At 52.8% G+C, this 17,471-nt stretch overlaps 6 protein-coding genes across 6 annotated transcripts; 4 read left to right on the forward strand and 2 right to left on the reverse strand.

The window, feature by feature from the left end:
• Window positions 1-610: 610 nt before the first annotated feature.
• On the forward strand, window positions 611-3,088 carry N656DRAFT_703939 (uncharacterized protein; the record flags this gene model as incomplete). The annotated part of the gene is made up of 2 exons (XM_064811132.1): window positions 611-2,788; window positions 2,906-3,088. 2 exons carry the CDS (start codon window positions 611-613, stop codon window positions 3,086-3,088), a joined length of 2,361 nt encoding a protein of 786 aa, XP_064672788.1.
• A 276-nt stretch (window positions 3,089-3,364) lies between these two features.
• On the reverse strand, window positions 3,365-6,240 carry N656DRAFT_726496 (uncharacterized protein). Its single transcript, XM_064812576.1, has 3 exons — window positions 5,727-6,240; window positions 4,657-5,636; window positions 3,365-4,600 (listed from the first exon to the last, which is right to left on the reverse strand). Exons 1-3 carry the CDS (start codon window positions 5,997-5,999, stop codon window positions 3,748-3,750), a joined length of 2,106 nt encoding a protein of 701 aa, XP_064672789.1. The 5' UTR covers window positions 6,000-6,240; the 3' UTR covers window positions 3,365-3,747.
• Window positions 6,241-7,945: 1,705 nt separating this feature from the next.
• On the forward strand, window positions 7,946-10,831 carry N656DRAFT_704450 (pseudouridine synthase; the record flags this gene model as incomplete). Its single annotated transcript, XM_064811182.1, has 4 exons — window positions 7,946-8,064; window positions 8,124-8,226; window positions 8,292-8,534; window positions 8,591-10,831. The coding sequence occupies 4 exons, from the start codon at window positions 7,946-7,948 to the stop codon at window positions 10,829-10,831; spliced, it is 2,706 nt and encodes a 901-aa protein (XP_064672790.1).
• Window positions 10,832-10,963: 132 nt separating this feature from the next.
• N656DRAFT_488369 (uncharacterized protein) lies at window positions 10,964-11,441 on the forward strand. The gene has a single exon (XM_064809819.1). The coding sequence runs from the start codon at window positions 11,096-11,098 to the stop codon at window positions 11,351-11,353; it is 258 nt and encodes an 85-aa protein (XP_064672791.1). The 5' UTR covers window positions 10,964-11,095; the 3' UTR covers window positions 11,354-11,441.
• Window positions 11,442-12,314: 873 nt separating this feature from the next.
• Window positions 12,315-13,007, reverse strand: N656DRAFT_688495 (uncharacterized protein; the record flags this gene model as incomplete). Its single annotated transcript, XM_064810634.1, has 2 exons — window positions 12,315-12,631; window positions 12,806-13,007. Coding segments are annotated over 2 exons (519 nt in total), but the record flags the coding sequence as incomplete, so codon positions are not given.
• Window positions 13,008-15,097: 2,090 nt separating this feature from the next.
• N656DRAFT_488672 (cell division control protein) lies at window positions 15,098-16,610 on the forward strand. Its single transcript, XM_064809820.1, has 5 exons — window positions 15,098-15,325; window positions 15,542-15,661; window positions 15,760-16,138; window positions 16,204-16,287; window positions 16,459-16,610. The coding sequence occupies exons 1-4, from the start codon at window positions 15,306-15,308 to the stop codon at window positions 16,267-16,269; spliced, it is 585 nt and encodes a 194-aa protein (XP_064672793.1). The 5' UTR covers window positions 15,098-15,305; the 3' UTR covers window positions 16,270-16,287; window positions 16,459-16,610.
• Window positions 16,611-17,471: the final 861 nt, after the last annotated feature.

A 17,471-nucleotide genomic window follows, 5' to 3' on the forward strand; every position in this document is an offset into this window, starting at 1 on the left:
TTCAAGCCGTTTGCTTTTCGAACTTCTTCTTTTGACTGATAGACCGCCAGGAGACAGAGTAGGATGACTTGAGGGCTACGGCCTGTTAGTCGGTACCTAATGTTCCGACCCCATGCAATCTGAACTTTCAACTTCCGCCTCGAATCTCGATCCCGGTCGCGTCTGGTCCCACCCTTGGGAAAGCTCCAGCTGCAAATCAACCTCGCGCCACGATAGAGAGCAATCACACTAGACACTCAGGCTTAACACTTTCTCTCTGACGCTGACATCTCTGCGAAGCGGCTTCTGCTTGGTTATTGTGTTTCTTTTTCACGGTAGTAACTTTGACGGTGTACCAACAGCGGCCTTGGTCTCGAACCCGGCCTGGGCTACTACCACCACCGCCTGCCCGGTCCGCGGTTTCATGATCGCCTTTAATTTAGACCGGCGCTTCATGCATTGGTGTCTAGTGTAGCTCCGGTAGGCCAAACCGATCTTGTCTCCCGTGATTCATTAGGGCTGCGGTCGCCTCCATCCGCTTGGACGGGCTCCTTTCCCCGGATGCTTGTGACCCAGAACTCTTGCTAATTCATCAACTATGCTCGCCAGTTTGAGCTGGAACAGTGGCCATATGGCATCACATCCCACAGACGCGGCGCATCGCCCGTTGAGATTCGTACAATCTTTTCGAGTAGAGCGCTCCGTGTCTCCCGGTACCACGGCGCGCGTAAAAGGAGCTAGCCCTGTTCAGAATGGGCCTGTGGCCGTTGCCGATCCAATGCTGCGAACTGCGTCCGGTACGCAGGGAGACCGAAGGACCGGGACTGAGGTGCCCGATACGTTCGAGCGCAGAATAAGCGAAGAGACTGTAGAGCCTCCCAGAGCTTCGGTCGACCTGGACGATCTTCCCATCGAGCTCATCAGCCTAACGGATCGCTTCATCGACTCCCTTTCGGCCAAGGTGCATCCCCAGCCGCCGAGCATCGACAACCTCGCGCGGCTCTTTCAAGACTTTTATGCTACAGCATCTTCGCATATCCAGACGCATGTCGACAGCATGGCCACCCTCCAGAGGCGCGAAGAGCCCTCCGCGTCGTTGCTTTCGTCCCAAGCATCAGCTTCCAGTCTGTTGCGCACAAAGGGTTCTTCACTCGGAACAAGGGAGAAGCCCAGACCCACACCGTCCAGGCGGGATTCGGACCAACAGCTGCTGACCGCTGAAGAATACGCGGAGCGAAAGAGGGCAAGGAAGGCACTGGAGCACAAGAAAGGTCTCTTGGAGGAGGCTGTGGAGCGAAGGATATGTGAAGGCATCTACAGCAAGATCTACCGCCACAGGAGCACGCAGGACGAAGCGCAGGACGCCAAGCTCCGATCAAAAACAGCTGCTCTCGCCGTAGTTGGCATCGGGCCCGGTGATCTCGGCGTTGACCTCGGCACTGCTCCCAATGACCCAGAAGCCGCCGCCAAGAAACAGGAGGAAGTCAGGCAATGGCTGGAGCAAGCGCGGAAGGAACTCGTACTGATGAGTCAGTCCAGGTATCCCTTGGGGAAGTTGAACCACCTCAAAGCAGCACACAAGAGCATCATCGATACCCTGTCGCATTTTCACCCCTCCTCCTCCGCTGACGAGCTCATGCCCATGCTCATCTACACCCTAATCACTCTCCCGCCCGAGAACCTCAGCGTCATCAGCGACGCCAACTTCATTCAACGCTTCCGCTGGGAACCAAAGCTTGTTGGCGAAGGCTCTTACTGTCTTACCAATCTCGAGGCAACCATCAGTTTCCTCGAGACTGTTGACCTTTCAACCCTCCGCGCCGACGAGACTCCCACCGGGCCACTAAAAGGACAGGATGTCTCACCTACTCAGAAAGAAGGAACTTTCCCGCCTGCCTTCTCGCCGACCCCGCCGAGCCCTGCCACTCTGAGCCCGAACCACTCGGAATCGGCAGCAGCCAGCCTCGGCGCAGCGCTCAAGCAAGCTCCCTCATCTGCCCGCTTCCGCGCCACCGTTGGAGCCCAGCTCCGGGGGCCTCGCCGACTGAGCGATCTCGTGAATACGCCTGCGCAGGCCTTCAACGCCGCCAGCGATGCCGTCCTGAACACAGCCGACCAGAGCCTCAAAACTATCGGCACATCTCTTGGCGACAGCTACAAGTTCCTTTTGGGCAAGCTGCGCGAGAGGGCTCCGGATGCCCTCCTCGCCAAGGACAGCAGCGGCGACCCGGTCGTCATTGTCCCTAAGACGCTAGACGACGCAAGAAAGTTGATCGGTACCCCTTCACCCGCCGTCGGACAACTGGAGTCTCTGCAGGAAGAGGGCGGTGCCGCCGTCCCGCTGTCGGCTAGCCCCGGGAGCTCCCTCCCTTTACTACGCAGTCCAAGCCCGGCGCCGGCGACAGCAGCAGTCGAGGAGGCGGAGCGCCCGCCGTTGCTGAGCTTCATAGCGGGTAGCGCCAGGAAGGTGTCGCGGGATCATAGTGCTGATAGCTCGAGGAGTGCAAGCTCGAGAAAGGAGAAAGAGGAGAGGCAAAGGTTGGATACAACGGTAGCGCCGGGGTCGGCGACAGCGGCAACTGCAACTGCAACCGGGTCATCTCCTGTTATCACCAGCCCACCAATCATGGATTCAATGAGGAACTTGGGCAATTCCTTGAACCCCATGGCGAGATTGTCAGCGGGTATTGGAGGCCTTAGGGGCTTTGGTAGATCACCGGCTCCTGTTAGGGCGCCGACGCCGCCAGCGAAGGACGGTGGCCATAGTAAAGGGGGGCCCGCAGCCGCAGATGGTGGAGATTTGACTACGGTAAGGTTCCCTTTCGCTTCCTGCTAATCATCCCACTTGGGTGGTTCGGTGTGCCGTGATGGGGCGCTTAGGTATTGAGATGATCGGCCAATGCTAACAAGTCTGTATGTGACATAGGCGTTCCCGGACCTTGCTGCGGTGCTTCCGCCCAGGGAAAGCCCCAAGTTAGACCCGCCGATCAAGCGCTTCATGGAGATGCAGAATGCTGCGGAGATGAAGCTCGGCGAGGTGTTTGAGTTACTGAGGGATTATAAGCGGCTTGCAGGAGCGCTGAAGGAGATGGGCTCCTTCAAAGAGTAGGTTTGGGAGTCGTTGAGGCCGGGATCCCCCATCGACTATCAGATCTAAGGGTTTTGGTACCGAGTTGCAGTATCTGGTGTAATTGTCATGTTTCTTCCCTGGGTTGCAATGGTAGACGGCCGGAATAGAGGCATAATGTGCATGGTTCAGATAATGGACGGGACTGCACTGGGCGCTGCATGGCTTTACATGCGTCTTGTTAGATGCTGCGTTTCTTCTACTCTTGTGTACCTAGACAAAAGATCCAAGTGTTCAACTGCTCTGGGCTTAATCCTCGGGATGAGCTGCTAGATCTCAGTACCAGGACGGGCGTTACTAGATAAGTTATCACTTCCATCCAACTGATATCCTCGAGGTAACGGCAAGTACATTATAACTTTGGGCTGGTATGACCTGTGTCCAGCTTCGAAGGGCATACCCTATCACCCTCACTTTTGAGGAGGCTATCCCCCTTCGTTAGATAAGCTTGAGAAGCCTCGGTAAATGGATCAGCAAGCTTGAGTGAGATGTGCTATAATGTTTGAATCCCTAGGACCATCCACGCTATGCTAACACGGGTATTAAAGGGAACTAAACTAAGGGAAATATTAAACAAAAAGAAGGTACCTCTCCCGCGGCGAGCGGGACATGAGGCGATATGTGAGCTATGCCAACCCATCTCAATGCACGCCATTCATCCCCGCTGCCGCAGGCTTCGTTGGACTCAACCTTCCACTACTTGGCCTGGGTTCCCCTTCATTCCCGCAAAGCTTTTCCATAAAGGAAATGTAATCGTATTGTGGCTGACCCCGGTCGACCTGCATATCCGGTCCTTTATGCGGTGGCATAATCTCGACCAGCTTCTCAATGACCTCGTCCGGCACCAGTGAATGCCGCAAGTCCATTTCAGTCACATACGGTTTCCCATCGGCGACCTCCCTAAAGCTCTGGAAGACTTGCTCGGCCGTGTTCTGATCCTCAGTCACCTCGACCATAAAGCCGATAAATTGCTCAAACGTGACGCGGTCACGCCCATTGGACGTGTCGAGAAAGTACTCGTGCATCTCATCTTCCGAGAATATCAGGCCGAGCGAGGCCAGGGCCGCGCTAAACTCCAACTCGGACAGGCTGTTGCTGTCATCGCGGTCAAAGTGTCGGAAGACAGACTCGAACTCTTCAAGCTGAATAGGGGTAAGGTTCGTCATATTGCGCGCAACCATCTGGTTCTCGAGGAAGGAGAGCTTTTTGGAGACGGATGACTTGGCCAGTGAGAGCTCATAGCAAAGCTCGTCGTATGTGTACGTGGTGAAATCGTTTTCTTCAATGTTAGCTTCTTGGCACTTTTCGTCGACGGCAGCGATGGTCTTTAGGAAGGCGTCTAGCGGCGGGAGATTGTCCGATAGCTTCCGTACATGGTGTAGTTGGTCCTCTACATCGCCTTCGAGCCCTGAAATGGCGAGCTGTATCGTATTGAGCGCTAGAGCGAAATCGTTCGCCTTGTCAGCAAAGGATTTACGTAGCGCGTTCTTTATGCTGTGCCAACTGTCAGCATCGAGATAAGAGTGCGTGGCTTCAATGGGTAAACATACTCTCTGATAGTCTCATTGATCAACTGACCCCGATTCATCTCTGCCTTGGTCAGGTTGCTCCACTCTTTGTCCAACACCTCCAGCCTCAACTCAGCCGGCGGGTCGTATGGTCGCAGCCGGTATGTGCCCAGCTTCGTCTTGATGTTACCCAGAAGCGTCGCTAGTTCGCTCTTCTCGGCCACCCACTCCCGTTTCAAGCCTCTCTTGTACGAAGCGAATTCAGCCGCCTGTGCCTTGGCATCTGCGTAGGTCCCCTCAAAGGTAGCGAGCTGCCAGTTCTTCATCTGGGCACGGATTGCCTCGAGTAGCGCCGCCATCCTTCGCTCATAAGCGCTCTGCATATCCCAGGCGCCACGCATATTGTTGACAAACTTTTCGACGCGGCGGCCTGCATTCTCAACCTTCTCCATCTGCGAGAAGGCGTGGAACCAGTAGGCGATGTAGGTCATCAGACTGCGCTCGTCGGGCTTGGCCACGTCGCACACGTCCTCGACATCCAGCAGCTTCGGAATGCCAATCTCCTTATGAGCAATATCGAAAGCCATCTGCATGTTGCCGCGGTGGTCCGACTTGTCGAGAGCCTCGTAGTCGATCAGATCCGGGCGATGGATGTCGAGAAGGGCACAGAAGGCGAGCCCGTCGTTCCAGCTTGCGCTGAAGTCACGCACGTCCACCCCGTCGTAGCACGCCGTCTTGCGTTGGCACCACAATAACAAGCCCTCCTTGGCCGTCATGCCCTCCTCGTTGATGTCGTTGATGGTGAAGCGCAGAATGAGGGTCCATATCAGGCCAAGAATGATTTTTCGGTTTCCATCTACTACATCTTCAGCGCCGATGTTGGTCATCTGTATTCCGCGCAACTTGATAAAGTTGAGCGCGAGGTTTGCATTTTCGAAGCGCTGCACGCGCAGCTTGGGTTTCGCGGCATACCGGCCCAGCGACTCGCCCGAGAGACACTCGAGGAGGTGGATAAGGAGTACCTAGGGACACGATGGCTCCGTATAAGCAAGGGCACCAAACCATACCTGGTGAACAAAGGAATAAATCTTGAAAGAAAACGAAATACATACACCATCACTCAGGTCTTGCACCAGGTCCTTGACCTCGAGATTCCTAACCTCCAGCTTGGTGTTTAGCCATTTGGTAAACGTCTTTTGCTGGACCGTAATCCAGCGCTGCTGCTCGGCGTAGGCCATTTTGTTGAAGAGGGCCGGCTGGGGAATCTCTATCCAAATTGGGCCTTTAACGACTTCGGTTGTTGCTTGGTGAAGGCGCCGCCATTTGCTTGGAGTGCGGTAGTTTCTGACTGTCACATTGTGTGACTTAGCAACCTTCGCGTGCATCCCTGGATATAACTGACGGCCCAGCCCCGCTTGATTGCAGCTAACGTGCCAATAAGTCGGCTGCTGCCGATATCGATAAGAGGCTGGGTGGGTTATCTCGCGGTTATCAAGGACACAGAACCCCGCCACTTGATATCTCCACTGTACTTCCTCTCTTCTTCCTGAATGACGGGACCACGATCACTTGGTTGGACTGGAACTTGTGGATGGCAGAAAAACAGAATATTCCTTTGGCGTTCAGACTCCTTTGGGCGCAACGTTAGCACCAGGCAAAGCCGGGGCATCTCAAGTCAATATAGCACCACGACGTGGGCGCTTTCCATTCGACGAGTTTCAGCGAGCTCCAGCCTGTAGATCAAGCAGACAATTTCATGCAGTAAGGTAGGTAATTCATCATCTTATCGCCAGTCTGCTAGCCGGACGTTCCAACAGACTTGCAGTTCCGGGTCACGGTTTGATAGATTAGCCTGTATGGATGGTCTTCTATTTCCTCACAGTTCTGGGGCGTATGTGTCCCGTCGGCCTCAGGTATCCGGTGCTTCTGATACTTTTGCTGCCCTGGTATCGAACCTCCTACGGAGTATATGACGCCCTTTTGATGCGCAATTCCACATCCTTACATTCGGAACAGACGGTCCGCAAGGAAATTTGAGAAGACCGTAACGTTAGCAATTTCTGTCGCTACCTTAGGTAGACACTCTGCTACCTGTGACCCGGGAGCAGCTCATTAGGCGTCGTTTCAATAAGCAGTCCCACTCACACAAGCAGGCCCTCGAAGAATCCAGATTGTGTACATACTAAGTTGCTTTGAACACAGCCAGACAGCAATCATCGTGGCTTGTTGCTCGGTGCATGTGCTAGCCCCGGAATCCAGATTACCTGGGAGGATAAGGTATATTCCGCTATGTGCCTTAATGGCATCTTCTGCTTCGGGTTGCAGCCAACATTTGTGGTTGTACTGTAGGTACGATGTACACGTACATCCATTTCCTGAATCACAGTCGCCAGAACGCCTGTCTAGATCAGAAGTCGTGAAAATGCGGCACCCGCTTAATTACAAGCTAGACTTTGGTGTCTTCAACACAACCTAGGCATACTGTTGCTTAGATTCGCTGGACGTGGTATTCGTTAGCATGTCACAACTGTCGTTTTGGTACCGCCCACGGTGTGGAGTATGTTGAGTTTGATAGAAGTAAGGTACCTAGGTAGGCAAGACGACTTGTTCAGATGAACCATGCAGTTCGGCATCTTGTCAGTCTTGTGATTTAGGTACGTGTCTTCGGATCGCGGTGAAGTGCAAGAAGTGCTACCCCGGGTTCCCGGGAGTGCGGTCAGGTGCTACCCCAGATGAGATGAAGTGACTTGTGAAGGACGTACCCCGGAGTCGGTGAGTGCTACCCCGCGATTCTGCCGCCAAGGCCCAGTACTTCGTAACCACTCACAGCAAAAGAATCCATCCCTCCAAAAACCTCCCTACTTTTTCACAACTTCATGCAACCAAACTTCAACCCAGGTTCTGTGAATCGCAACAATTTCCTTTCGTCTACTTTTCTTCGAATTGCAATAGAAAGGTAAGCTCCCAAGGTTTCTATACTCCTGATTTATTTCTACTGGTATCACCCTGTGCTGGAATTTCACTGCGATCTTTCTGGTTGTTTACTCGTCAAGATTTCATCTTGCAGGTACTCAATCCGGAAGGTCTTGAAATATTTCAAGTTCCATCCACACACACCAGACTAATACTTCCTCTCTCAAACCATTACCTTTGCCCACACAGCAATCTCAAACCACTCCTAACATTTCCTTCTATTTCGTCTTCTTTAGTCCTGACCATCTCGTGCATCCAGAGTTCACAGTCACCTTGCTCAAACCCATTGTTGGAACACTGAGAACAGTGCCGTGCGAAGTTGATTGTCGCCAGCTGCGACTCACTCGCCTTGTTCAAGATGTCTCAGCGACCGGGCCTTCATGTGCCTGCGATACGCCTTGAAACGGAGAAGAATCTTGGTATCACGCAGCGCTCGGCCGCAATCAACTTCGGCTGGACTGGCGAGATCCGCAAGCGGTAAGTGTCATTCAATCCCTTTCTAAACATGCATGAGATGGCCGCTTACTTTCATCAAGTTATACCGACTTTCTGGTCAATGAAATACGGGTGGATGGCACTGTCCTTCATCTTCACAAGTATGAGGAAGTCAAGTCGGACAAACCCGACACTCAGGCTCAGGTGTGTCTGCCTTCCCTGTTTTTGTTCGATATGGGTCGCTCTAACAATATTCCCTAAAGCGAAAGCAGTATCCCGGCAACGGCAATGCCTCTGCCAACACCTCTGGCAGACCAGATGATAAGCCGCAAGTTCACCGAATCTCGGAAAATGATCGCCAGATCCTCATGGGCTTGATTGGTGAGGCCATTGCCCAGAGACTGATTGATCTCGATGAGAAGACTCAAGCCAAAACCAACATCCCTCCCAACGGTCGTAGTGTTGTCTTCGACGCCATCACTGATAGAGCGGCGCGTGCAAAGGTCCATCAGGTATGTTGACTCCTAATTCTGTAATGAAGGAATCCAGCTCCGCTCACATCTTCAAGGAAATTCGTCGGATCTTCCATTCCCGCATTGAGACTGTTGCTAATTCGGCCGGTATCATCACGGCGACCGCGTCGAAATCGACAGCCAATCGCGGGGGTGCTAGACAGCGCAATGGGCCGCAGCGTGACAATAATCGTTCCCGTGAGATTAGCCAGAGTTTCGAACAGCTCGGCGGTAATTACCTTCACTTCACGATGTACAAGGAGAATAAGGACACTATGGATGCGATCAACACAATTGCACGACTCCTCAAAGTCAAGGCTTCCTTCTTTGGCTTTGCTGGCACCAAGGATCGTCGGGCTGCCACTGTCCAGCGCATCAGCGTCTATCAACAGAAAGCATCAGATATGATCTGGTTGAACACACGTATCAACAATGTCAAGGTTGGGGACTTCGAGTATGCCAAGGCTCCGCTTCAGCTTGGCGACCATGGCGGCAACGAATTCATCATAACCGTCAAGAATTGCCAGCCCCTTCCTGGGACTGAGGGTTCTGTTGTGCACCGCATGAGGATGATTCAGCGGGCGGTCGAATGTGGGCTTGCCTACCTGAAGTACAACGGCTACCTCAACTACTTTGGTCTTCAGCGCTTCGGAACCCACTCCATCGGAACTCACAAGCTTGGCATGAAGCTATTGAAGAGTGATTGGGAGGGTTTCATTGATGATGTCTTGCACGTCGATGATCATCTCATCCAGCAGGTACTGAACAATACCCCCCAGACCTGCGGGACAGGAAAGGAGCTTCGCGACAACCGCGACGACTTCAACCGCGCTCGCGCCATCACTACTTGGAAGACCACCAAGAATGCGGACAAGGCCCTCGAGGTCCTTCCCAAGAGGTTTAGCTCTGAATATTCCATTATTCAGCACCTCGGTAAGAACCCAAGGGATTTTCTCGGCGCCATTCAAAGCATAACGCGCGGAATGCGCCGGATGTACGCCCACGCCTATCAATCTTACGTCTGGAACTATGTCGCCACTCGTCGTTGGTCCAAGTACGGGTCCAATGTCGTCGAGGGAGATCTTGTCGTGGTCTCTAGCGGCCGTAGTCCTGACGGTTCCGATGCTGAATTCTCCGCTTACGACGACTTCGAGGATGACAATGCCTACGCACAGGCTCGCAGCCTCACGGCCGAAGACGTCGCTAGCGGCCAATATACCATCTTTGACGTTGTATTGCCCAACCCTGGTTACGATGTCATGTATCCTCGCAATGACATTGGCGACTATTACGTCGAATTCATGGGGCGAGAAGAAAATGGCTGTTTGAATCCTTATGAGATGCGTCGTAAGCATCGCGAATTCAGTCTGAGCGGCAACTATCGTCCCCTCATTGGGCGGTTCATGGGCGAGCCCCAGTATGCTATCAAGGCGTACTGTGATGATCTCGAACAGATGCACCCCACTGACCTTGATTATGCTCTTCATCAGAAAGAGGCAGAGAAGAAAGCCGTTGCATCTTCTGTGGACAGTTGGGCGCACTTTGCAAAGAATGCAGCGGCTTATGATGACGCTATGGCTACTGCGCGCCGTCGCAAAGCCGACGCAGAGCCCGCTCCTAATGGAGACTCTGTCATCAACGAGACGTGGATTCAAACCGGCCTTAATGGCAGTGATAAGCGTGTTAAGCTCGCGCGTCATCATCAGACATTCGACAATGCCGTGGGCAGTGAATGGTCTTCCGGACACAGTGCCTCCACTGCACCGAGCCTGGAGGCTGAGGAGCCCGGCCATTCCACTGATGATGTGAACACTATGTCTGCTGAGGCTAGCGGTGGTGTTTCCCTCCTCGATACCACACAGGATGAGTCCCCTCGTCCGACTACAGTCTCGGATTTGATCCCCATGGTTCGCATTTCGGACGAGCCTATGCCTGCTTCTGGCATGCGTGGTGTCTCGGACACTTACTATCGCTCCATCGGCAAGATGCCCAGCCTTGATGGCCTGGGTGCTCTGGATTCGAACATCCAGATGCCTGTGACTGGAGGTGGAACCGCTCAGACCCCGCCACCGGGCGACGGTGCTCTCCAAACGGGGACTGAGTTGATCAACAATGTCGCTCTGCCTAAACTCAATCCTGTGTCGGCCAATCCTCTGTTTTCAGTTGATGACAGCATCGACGAGAGCAGCATTGATCCCAAGGCAACGAAGATTGCCGTGATCTTGAAGTTTCAACTCAAGGTCAGTAACTACGCGACCATTGTGCTTCGGGAGCTCATGGGCACCGATGTCGAGTAGTGCGCCGACAATTTGCACACTACTTTTTGGTAACATGGAGTGCATCGCTTTGGGTCTACTAGGACGCAAGATCTGTCTCGATCAGGTTTTGTCTACTGAGCAACCCTAGCGTGGAATAATGGGCCCGGATATTCTCCAGTAGTCTCATTTGGAGCTTCTGATTGAGCATTCTCAATCAAATGAGCACATCGTTTGTCTGTCATACACAACAGCCAGCCGATCAGACCGCTTCGTTCTCGTTCGGAACAAGGGCTCTTTCTGAGCATGTTGGTCACGGATATCGGCATCTTTTCCCTTGGTTTTCCTTTTTCTCCTCTATGTTCGCTCTTGAACCTGGAGCCTTGCCCTCATCAGAAAGGGCGACTCTCACCATTCCAATGTCTCATGCGATGGGCCTGCATGGGTAGGCATTGCTGTGGAGCGGATTGCGCTCCGCCGATGGCAACTTTTTCACTGGAGAAGTTGTCACTATGCCAGCAAGGGTACACATGGTATCGGAATGGTTGGCCTCAGGATTGTTGATCACGGAATATTTGGCCTCGGAATCGCGGGCCTCTGACTTTATGGTCTCGGATTAGTCTTCTGGGTTTGTTTTATCACCGGTTTTCGGGGGAATCTGCTCTGTTTCTTTGCGAAGAACTGCTGAATTGGCGGTTCACATATGGCATAAGGGCATGGCATTATAGGGAAGTCGGCGGTCACCTTGTTCTTTTCTTCGTCTCGGCTGTTTTCGGCGTTGAGGTAAAGAGGATAAAAGGGACGATGCTATGACGAACACCTGAGATACCCCTTTTCGACGGTAGATGTGTTTTGTACGAGTAGAGGCGTTCGGCCAGGGAAAAGTAATTGATCAGTCCTTGATGCATCTGTTTTTTCTTTCCACGGTGCTTTGCGTCTGCGTTGAGCGCATGTGAGCGTTTGGGGTTTTGTTAACTATGAACAATGATGTCGAAGTATAAGTTCTTGAGGACGCTGTGTTGGACTACATCTTGCCCTTTCTTTGGCTTTTGCTTGGTTACTTGTGCTTGGTTACTTGAATAGATAGCCCAAACACTGAGATCTCACAGAAGGGTTTGAAGATTCATCACTCCATGATGCGCTCTGCCTCACAGCTCAGTTGTATAACCAACTCCGTCGCCGAGTGCAGCGCCTACACATAACTTGGATGAGTTACCTCCAAGCCGATATATGTGAAGAGCCGGTAAGCCGGCGCTCGATCGCAAGCTCCTCTCAAAGCACTGTCGTTAATCGACGGTGCATTGGCAGACGACTAGCAACCTCTATAGGCCGGAATCTCCCTATATCCCGCTATGCTTGACCTTTGAGTTGATCAATTCAACAGGTACGATTCGACCCTATGTCCATAGCTTGTCAGGTAGTCGCATTGACCTCAACCTGGACCTCTTTCTCCTCGTGCTGCCTATGCTCTTGTCCTGTTACCGTCTGATTGCAAATCAACCGCCCTTTCCCCTTCTATCTTCTCTGCCTTGGCCCGCCTCTTCCTCGCCCTTCGTACCTCGAGCTCCACGGCTGCCATCTCAGCGCTAATCGTCGCCAGTTTAGGGATAACCTCTTCAACAGCCTTGATCGCTTGTGCCTGTGCCAGCCGGAGAGGCATGGGCGTCAAGACGCCAAACCAACGAAGCGGATCCGTAGGAGGGGATTGCTGCTTCTCCTTGTTCCCGGGTTGCGATCTGCCTGTATCCTCTTTGAAGGTAGGCTGCGTCTTTTTCCCCTCTTCATCGTCGTGGCCAGCATCCCTGCTCCCATTCTCACTACTCTGCTTCCTAACATCATCACCTTCGACCATGCCATCGCCTTTGCCAGATCCTGCCTCGTCCGCGGCTGGCTGTGAAGAAGCTGGTGGGGCATGCGGATTCCCCCCTACTTCAAAGGCTGGCGCGCGGATGGTACGTCCCTTCCCACATATAGCACCAGAAGCAGGGAAATCCGAGTCCGCTGTCTCGTTGCGACTGCTGCTGAGGATCCGGACACGGCGCACAGCCTGCATCCGCTCATCGTAGTAATCTTTGCCGTAGTAGCGGATGCCACGCTCAGCTGAGAAATTGGCCCGCGCCAGATGCTGGAAAACATTTGTCTGGAGTATGTGCAGGGTGTTGCGGAGGATGGTGTACTCGTCGAGAAGGGCGAGGTAGTGCTGCAAGTGAGCGTCGATAATTTCTGTGTGTGTCTCGGCTGCCGTAAACATGTTGCAGGGTGTGGTGGTCAGGTGGAGAGTACTGAGCGATGTATAGTTCTTTGGTGGTATCTGGTGAGCTGGTCGTTTGGGTGAAGGAGAGGTGTGAAGACTGAAGAGTGGCAGTAAACTTAAACAATTCCAACCTGGTAAATCCGTCCCAGCGAAAAGTCCAGTTGTATCGGTATGGGCTCGCAGGGCAACAGCGGTGAATTAACCCTCACATAGATTCTGATAATTAATGAACGATTCTCCTCACTGAGATCCCATGACAAGGGTGGTACATGGTATATTCACAAATCAAACGTTATAGCTGTATAGGTATCCTGCCGGTGCAGTCCATGAAGCCTGGATTCTTAGCTTCGGCCTTCATACGTTGGACGTCAAAGGGTCAAGCTGGGGCAGGCCTCCTATGAGAAACGCTGGTGACGTTCTGGTGCGACTGTATTCACTGGAACTGGAACGATTGCTAGGCTGCCTGGCTGCGTGTTATGATGAGCAGGGTTCGGGTTATTTAGCATCAGTGACCCAAGAGTTCCTTCGTCTGAGACCTCGACGTCAATGGACTTTGGACGTACGGATACCTCCGTTATCAATGCAGTCAACTGACTTAACTCGGCTACCTAAAGCCATAGAGGTAATGCAAATGATAGCGATTTTAATATTTTTGAAATGGTGCTGTTTCTTTAGAGTCAACAGGAATCCTTCGTGTTTTGTCGGCGTTGAAATCAGCTGGATATGTGACCGTATGGCATCTGTGGGATTATTGTGGACTGGCGGGTAGAAGCATGAATCGAATATGCAATCGCCGATAGAAGCTTCGCCGAGATCCAATCAAGCATGAGGACATACGGAGCATACAGTATTCGTACTGGTATACATGTGTACGGAGTACACCGCATCCCATTCGCATATCGACCCTCGACAGTCGATGCAAGTACAATACATATTCTTGTGGCCTTGCCAAGCTGATGAATCTTGGATCGCAAAGCCGCAGCCGCGAGGCTGTGTCGGCAAACCTGTAACGTTGAGCATCGACGCCGAGAGACACTCTCTCAGCTGGAAACAAGAGAATTGGAAACAATGTCTAGCGTGTAGACCTGTGGTACGTTGCGCCGGCTTCCGCAGATTCGGCATCTTCCACTACCCTTGGCAATCTGAAAGGGGATTTGACCTCTGGATAATGTTGCAAACAGTTGACCTACAGCATCTACAGCTTCGCAAACCAAAAGAGCAGCAGTGTTCGTCCTCTACGTTCCTGATCGGAGGCGAGGGTGCTTTGATCTGTAGGTATTCAACGTTCTTGATGGCCTGGTGGACTTGCCTATTTTTACAACAAGTTTCAGCCCAGGATTACATATCTACCTACTCCGTACCTACTCGCTACCCTTGATGGAGGTTGCTCAATGTCAAATGATGCCTGGTAGTTAATCATAGGTAAGGTAGTCTCCCGTTGCGGCCGGCTTCAGGCACATTCTCAACGAAGAGGATGTGATTTTAACTCGTGCGTTTCTTGACATCGCATAACACTGGGCGTCCCAACAGCTGTTTCTAGAAATCGAAGGCGCTTGGCATCTGCAGCATCGGGAGTGTAGTGTACACGTAAAGTGCCTGCCACCTGATTGCCTGGGTCGTTGGAGATTTGACGGTTGGCACGCGATTGAGGTGTGACGAACACCGCGACGGGAACATCAGCGCAGGAGCGTGGCCCCGGCTCAGCAGCCAAGACGGGATCACTGGTGTTAAGAGGACCACTGACCGCTCGCCTACCCTCCCTCCCACTCAGCGCTTCAAGGTCGTCTGCCAGGTTTCTCCAAGCTTCCCCTCGTAATCTTAAGACCGGGAAGGCTGCTGCTTCCATGCACAACCAAACCCACCAGTCCCCTTAATTCGGAAGCCATCTCCCTTTTTTCTATTCAATTGCAAGTGCTTCGAACAACCGTCTCGCCGACCAAGTACTCTTTTCCATCCCTCGTCTTATCGCACCCCGGCCTCTTTGTTCTGTGCAGAAACAATCCCAGAGACGACCGTCGTGAAACATCTATTGCTTCATTCGTCATCGGCTGCCGTTTCTTCCACCGCCAAAACCCCATTTCTGCTTCCCGTTTCCCCATCCCCTCCGACTCCACTCCGCCCTCGCACTTCCGAATTGTCAGTCGACTGCAGCCTGCGATAAGGGGAAGTGGTTAGACGCACGCCTTGTTTTACCGAGGCGGTCGACGAGCCTTTCGATCAGACAAACTTGCTCCAATCTAAGAGCTCCTCCCGTCCTCGAAAATGGCGCTGGGAACTATCAAGTGCGTCTGCCCTTCCATTCACGGCAGTAACCAGCCAGTGTCCTCGAGTCGCGGCGCTCCTGGATTGGTCGATTGCAGCTTGGCCTCTGGCTTCGCTCTCGTTCATCTGGGAAATTCCCGCCCTGCGCCGGACGCGTGAACGCGGCTTGGGCAACACCTCGAGTGTTCCTTGTGAGCTGCTTGAACACGATGCTAACAGATTCGCTTGCTCTCCAGGTGTGTAGTGGTCGGCGACGGTGCTGTTGGAAAGACATGCCTTCTCATCAGCTACACGACCAACAAATTCCCCTCCGAATACGTACCTACTGTTTTCGATAACTATGCTGTCACCGTCATGTATGTCGAATTCCACCCGAGACACCGCCCGTCATGCCCATGCACCATTACCAAACCCCTTTGCTCGCGAACATCCCTGCTAAACAGGCCGCTTCCAGGATTGGCGATGAGCCTTATACGTTAGGGCTTTTCGACACCGCCGGACAGGAGGACTATGACCGCCTGCGACCACTCTCGTATCCGCAAACCGACGTTTTCCTGGTTTGCTTTAGTGTCACGTCTCCCGCCTCCTTCGAGAACGTCCGTGAGAAGTGGTTTCCCGAAGTTCACCATCACTGTCCCGGCGTCCCCTGCTTGATTGTCGGCACACAGGTAGATCTGCGGGATGATCAACAGGTGATACAGAAGCTGGCCAAGCAAAAGATGCAGCCGGTGCGGAAAGAGGATGGCGAGCGCATGGCAAAGGAATTGGGTGCGGTCAAATATGTCGAGTGCAGCGCTCTCACGCAGTACAAGCTCAAGGACGTCTTTGATGAGGTAGGGCCCAGGAACCGCGAGCACGCCACGGGGAGGGATGCATCTCGCTAACCAGCAATTTCTAGGCCATCGTTGCTGCCTTAGAACCTCCGGCGCCCAAGAAGAAGCCCCACAGATGCCTAATCCTCTGATCCGGGCTTCTGGCACATGTAGGTGCATCGATGTTAACCGATCCTACGTCGTGCGGGAGCGGCTTTATAGGAAGAAAATCTGGACAGCTTTCTGTCTAGGCCTGCTTTTGCCATCACCAGAGTGCGGCTGGATAGTCGTCTAGAGCAACCACAGCGGTTTGCTGATGGCAGGTCCCCAATTCCTCTTAGGTCCTATATGGAGAAGAGGTACCCTTCAGAGGGTTCCAAGTCGCACTCCTTCCAAGTCTACATCAGCCCTCCTATGACACCGCACGATTGGCAAATAAGACAGGTTTTCTCCTAGGGAAGTGGTTGGGGTTGATCAAGTCTTGATTTTCCATTACAGAGCCCTATACCACTTGGTCGCTCAACTTTCCGGTATCTTGCTTGTCCTGTCAGCTTGCTTGGTTCCTTCGTGATTACATCTCCCTTGGAAAAAGGGCGATCGCATCATAAACATGGGGCAGTGAAACTTTCGATAGGACAGTTTGGCGGCTGGAGCGCAATTGAATCAGGGTTGACCTTTTGATCCCGAACAACAAGGCCCTCCTGCTAATCTCGTGACGACTCCGACAAAGTTGCTAAGGGCTTTCTCCTCAAGAGAATCGGCCCGTCTGGATATAACAGTGGACTGAGGCGGGCGGGTGAATCGAGCGATCACTTGCATGATCACAGTGCGCAGCCGACTGAGGCAGATTTGCTCAGAGCCCTTGTAAGATGGCCGGTGGCATGTAAAGAGGTTTCTGCACGATGGAAGGGAGTCGTGCTTAAACATGTCGACAGACTGAATGTACTCGACGCCATCCCACAGGTGGGCATGGGATGACATATGGGCATCTTTGCTTCGAAGCATGCATGGATTTAGGCCTTTCCTGCTGCACTGCTTGACGTAGCAAGAACACTAGTTCAGTAAGTACAGTAGGTAGCTGTCACTTTTTGTTTCTCTACCTTACAGCGCCATGACGAACCTAGCCGCCGGTGGAACGCAGCGAGAACATACCTACGACTTTTGGCTCTGTAGATGTGAGCTCGAGGCGCATCAAGACCAAATCGACAGCAGGCGAGAACTATAGTAATGAGTGAAAGAGAGTGTTGAGCTTGAGGCCGTGTTGGTGAAACGAGTGACGAGGTATCCAGAGGGATCTAGATGTTTGAACTACCAAGAGTTGACCGACGTTGGGCATTCAGTGATAAAGGTCAAG

This window comes from Canariomyces notabilis (genome assembly GCF_033297395.1).
Source record: "Canariomyces notabilis strain CBS 508.74 unplaced genomic scaffold N656scaffold_4, whole genome shotgun sequence".
In the NCBI taxonomy this organism is placed as follows: domain Eukaryota; kingdom Fungi; phylum Ascomycota; class Sordariomycetes; order Sordariales; family Chaetomiaceae; genus Canariomyces; species Canariomyces notabilis.

Bases quoted from the DNA above. Each gene is read 5' to 3' on its own strand.
- N656DRAFT_726496 (XM_064812576.1), bottom strand. From the start codon at position 5,999: ATGCACGCGAAGGTTGCTAAGTCACACAATGTGACAGTCAGAAACTAC. The intron at 5,637-5,726 runs GTATGTATTTCG...TCGTGTCCCTAG, and splicing joins TGCAAGACCTGAGTGATGGT to GTACTCCTTATCCACCTCCT. The intron at 4,601-4,656 runs GTATGTTTACCC...CAGTTGGCACAG, and splicing joins ATCAATGAGACTATCAGAGA to CATAAAGAACGCGCTACGTA.
- N656DRAFT_488369 (XM_064809819.1), top strand. From the start codon at position 11,096: ATGTTGGTCACGGATATCGGCATCTTTTCCCTTGGTTTTCCTTTTTCT.
- N656DRAFT_488672 (XM_064809820.1), top strand. From the start codon at position 15,306: ATGGCGCTGGGAACTATCAA. The intron at 15,326-15,541 runs GTGCGTCTGCCC...CTTGCTCTCCAG, and splicing joins ATGGCGCTGGGAACTATCAA to GTGTGTAGTGGTCGGCGACG. The intron at 16,139-16,203 runs GTAGGGCCCAGG...AGCAATTTCTAG, and splicing joins TCAAGGACGTCTTTGATGAG to GCCATCGTTGCTGCCTTAGA.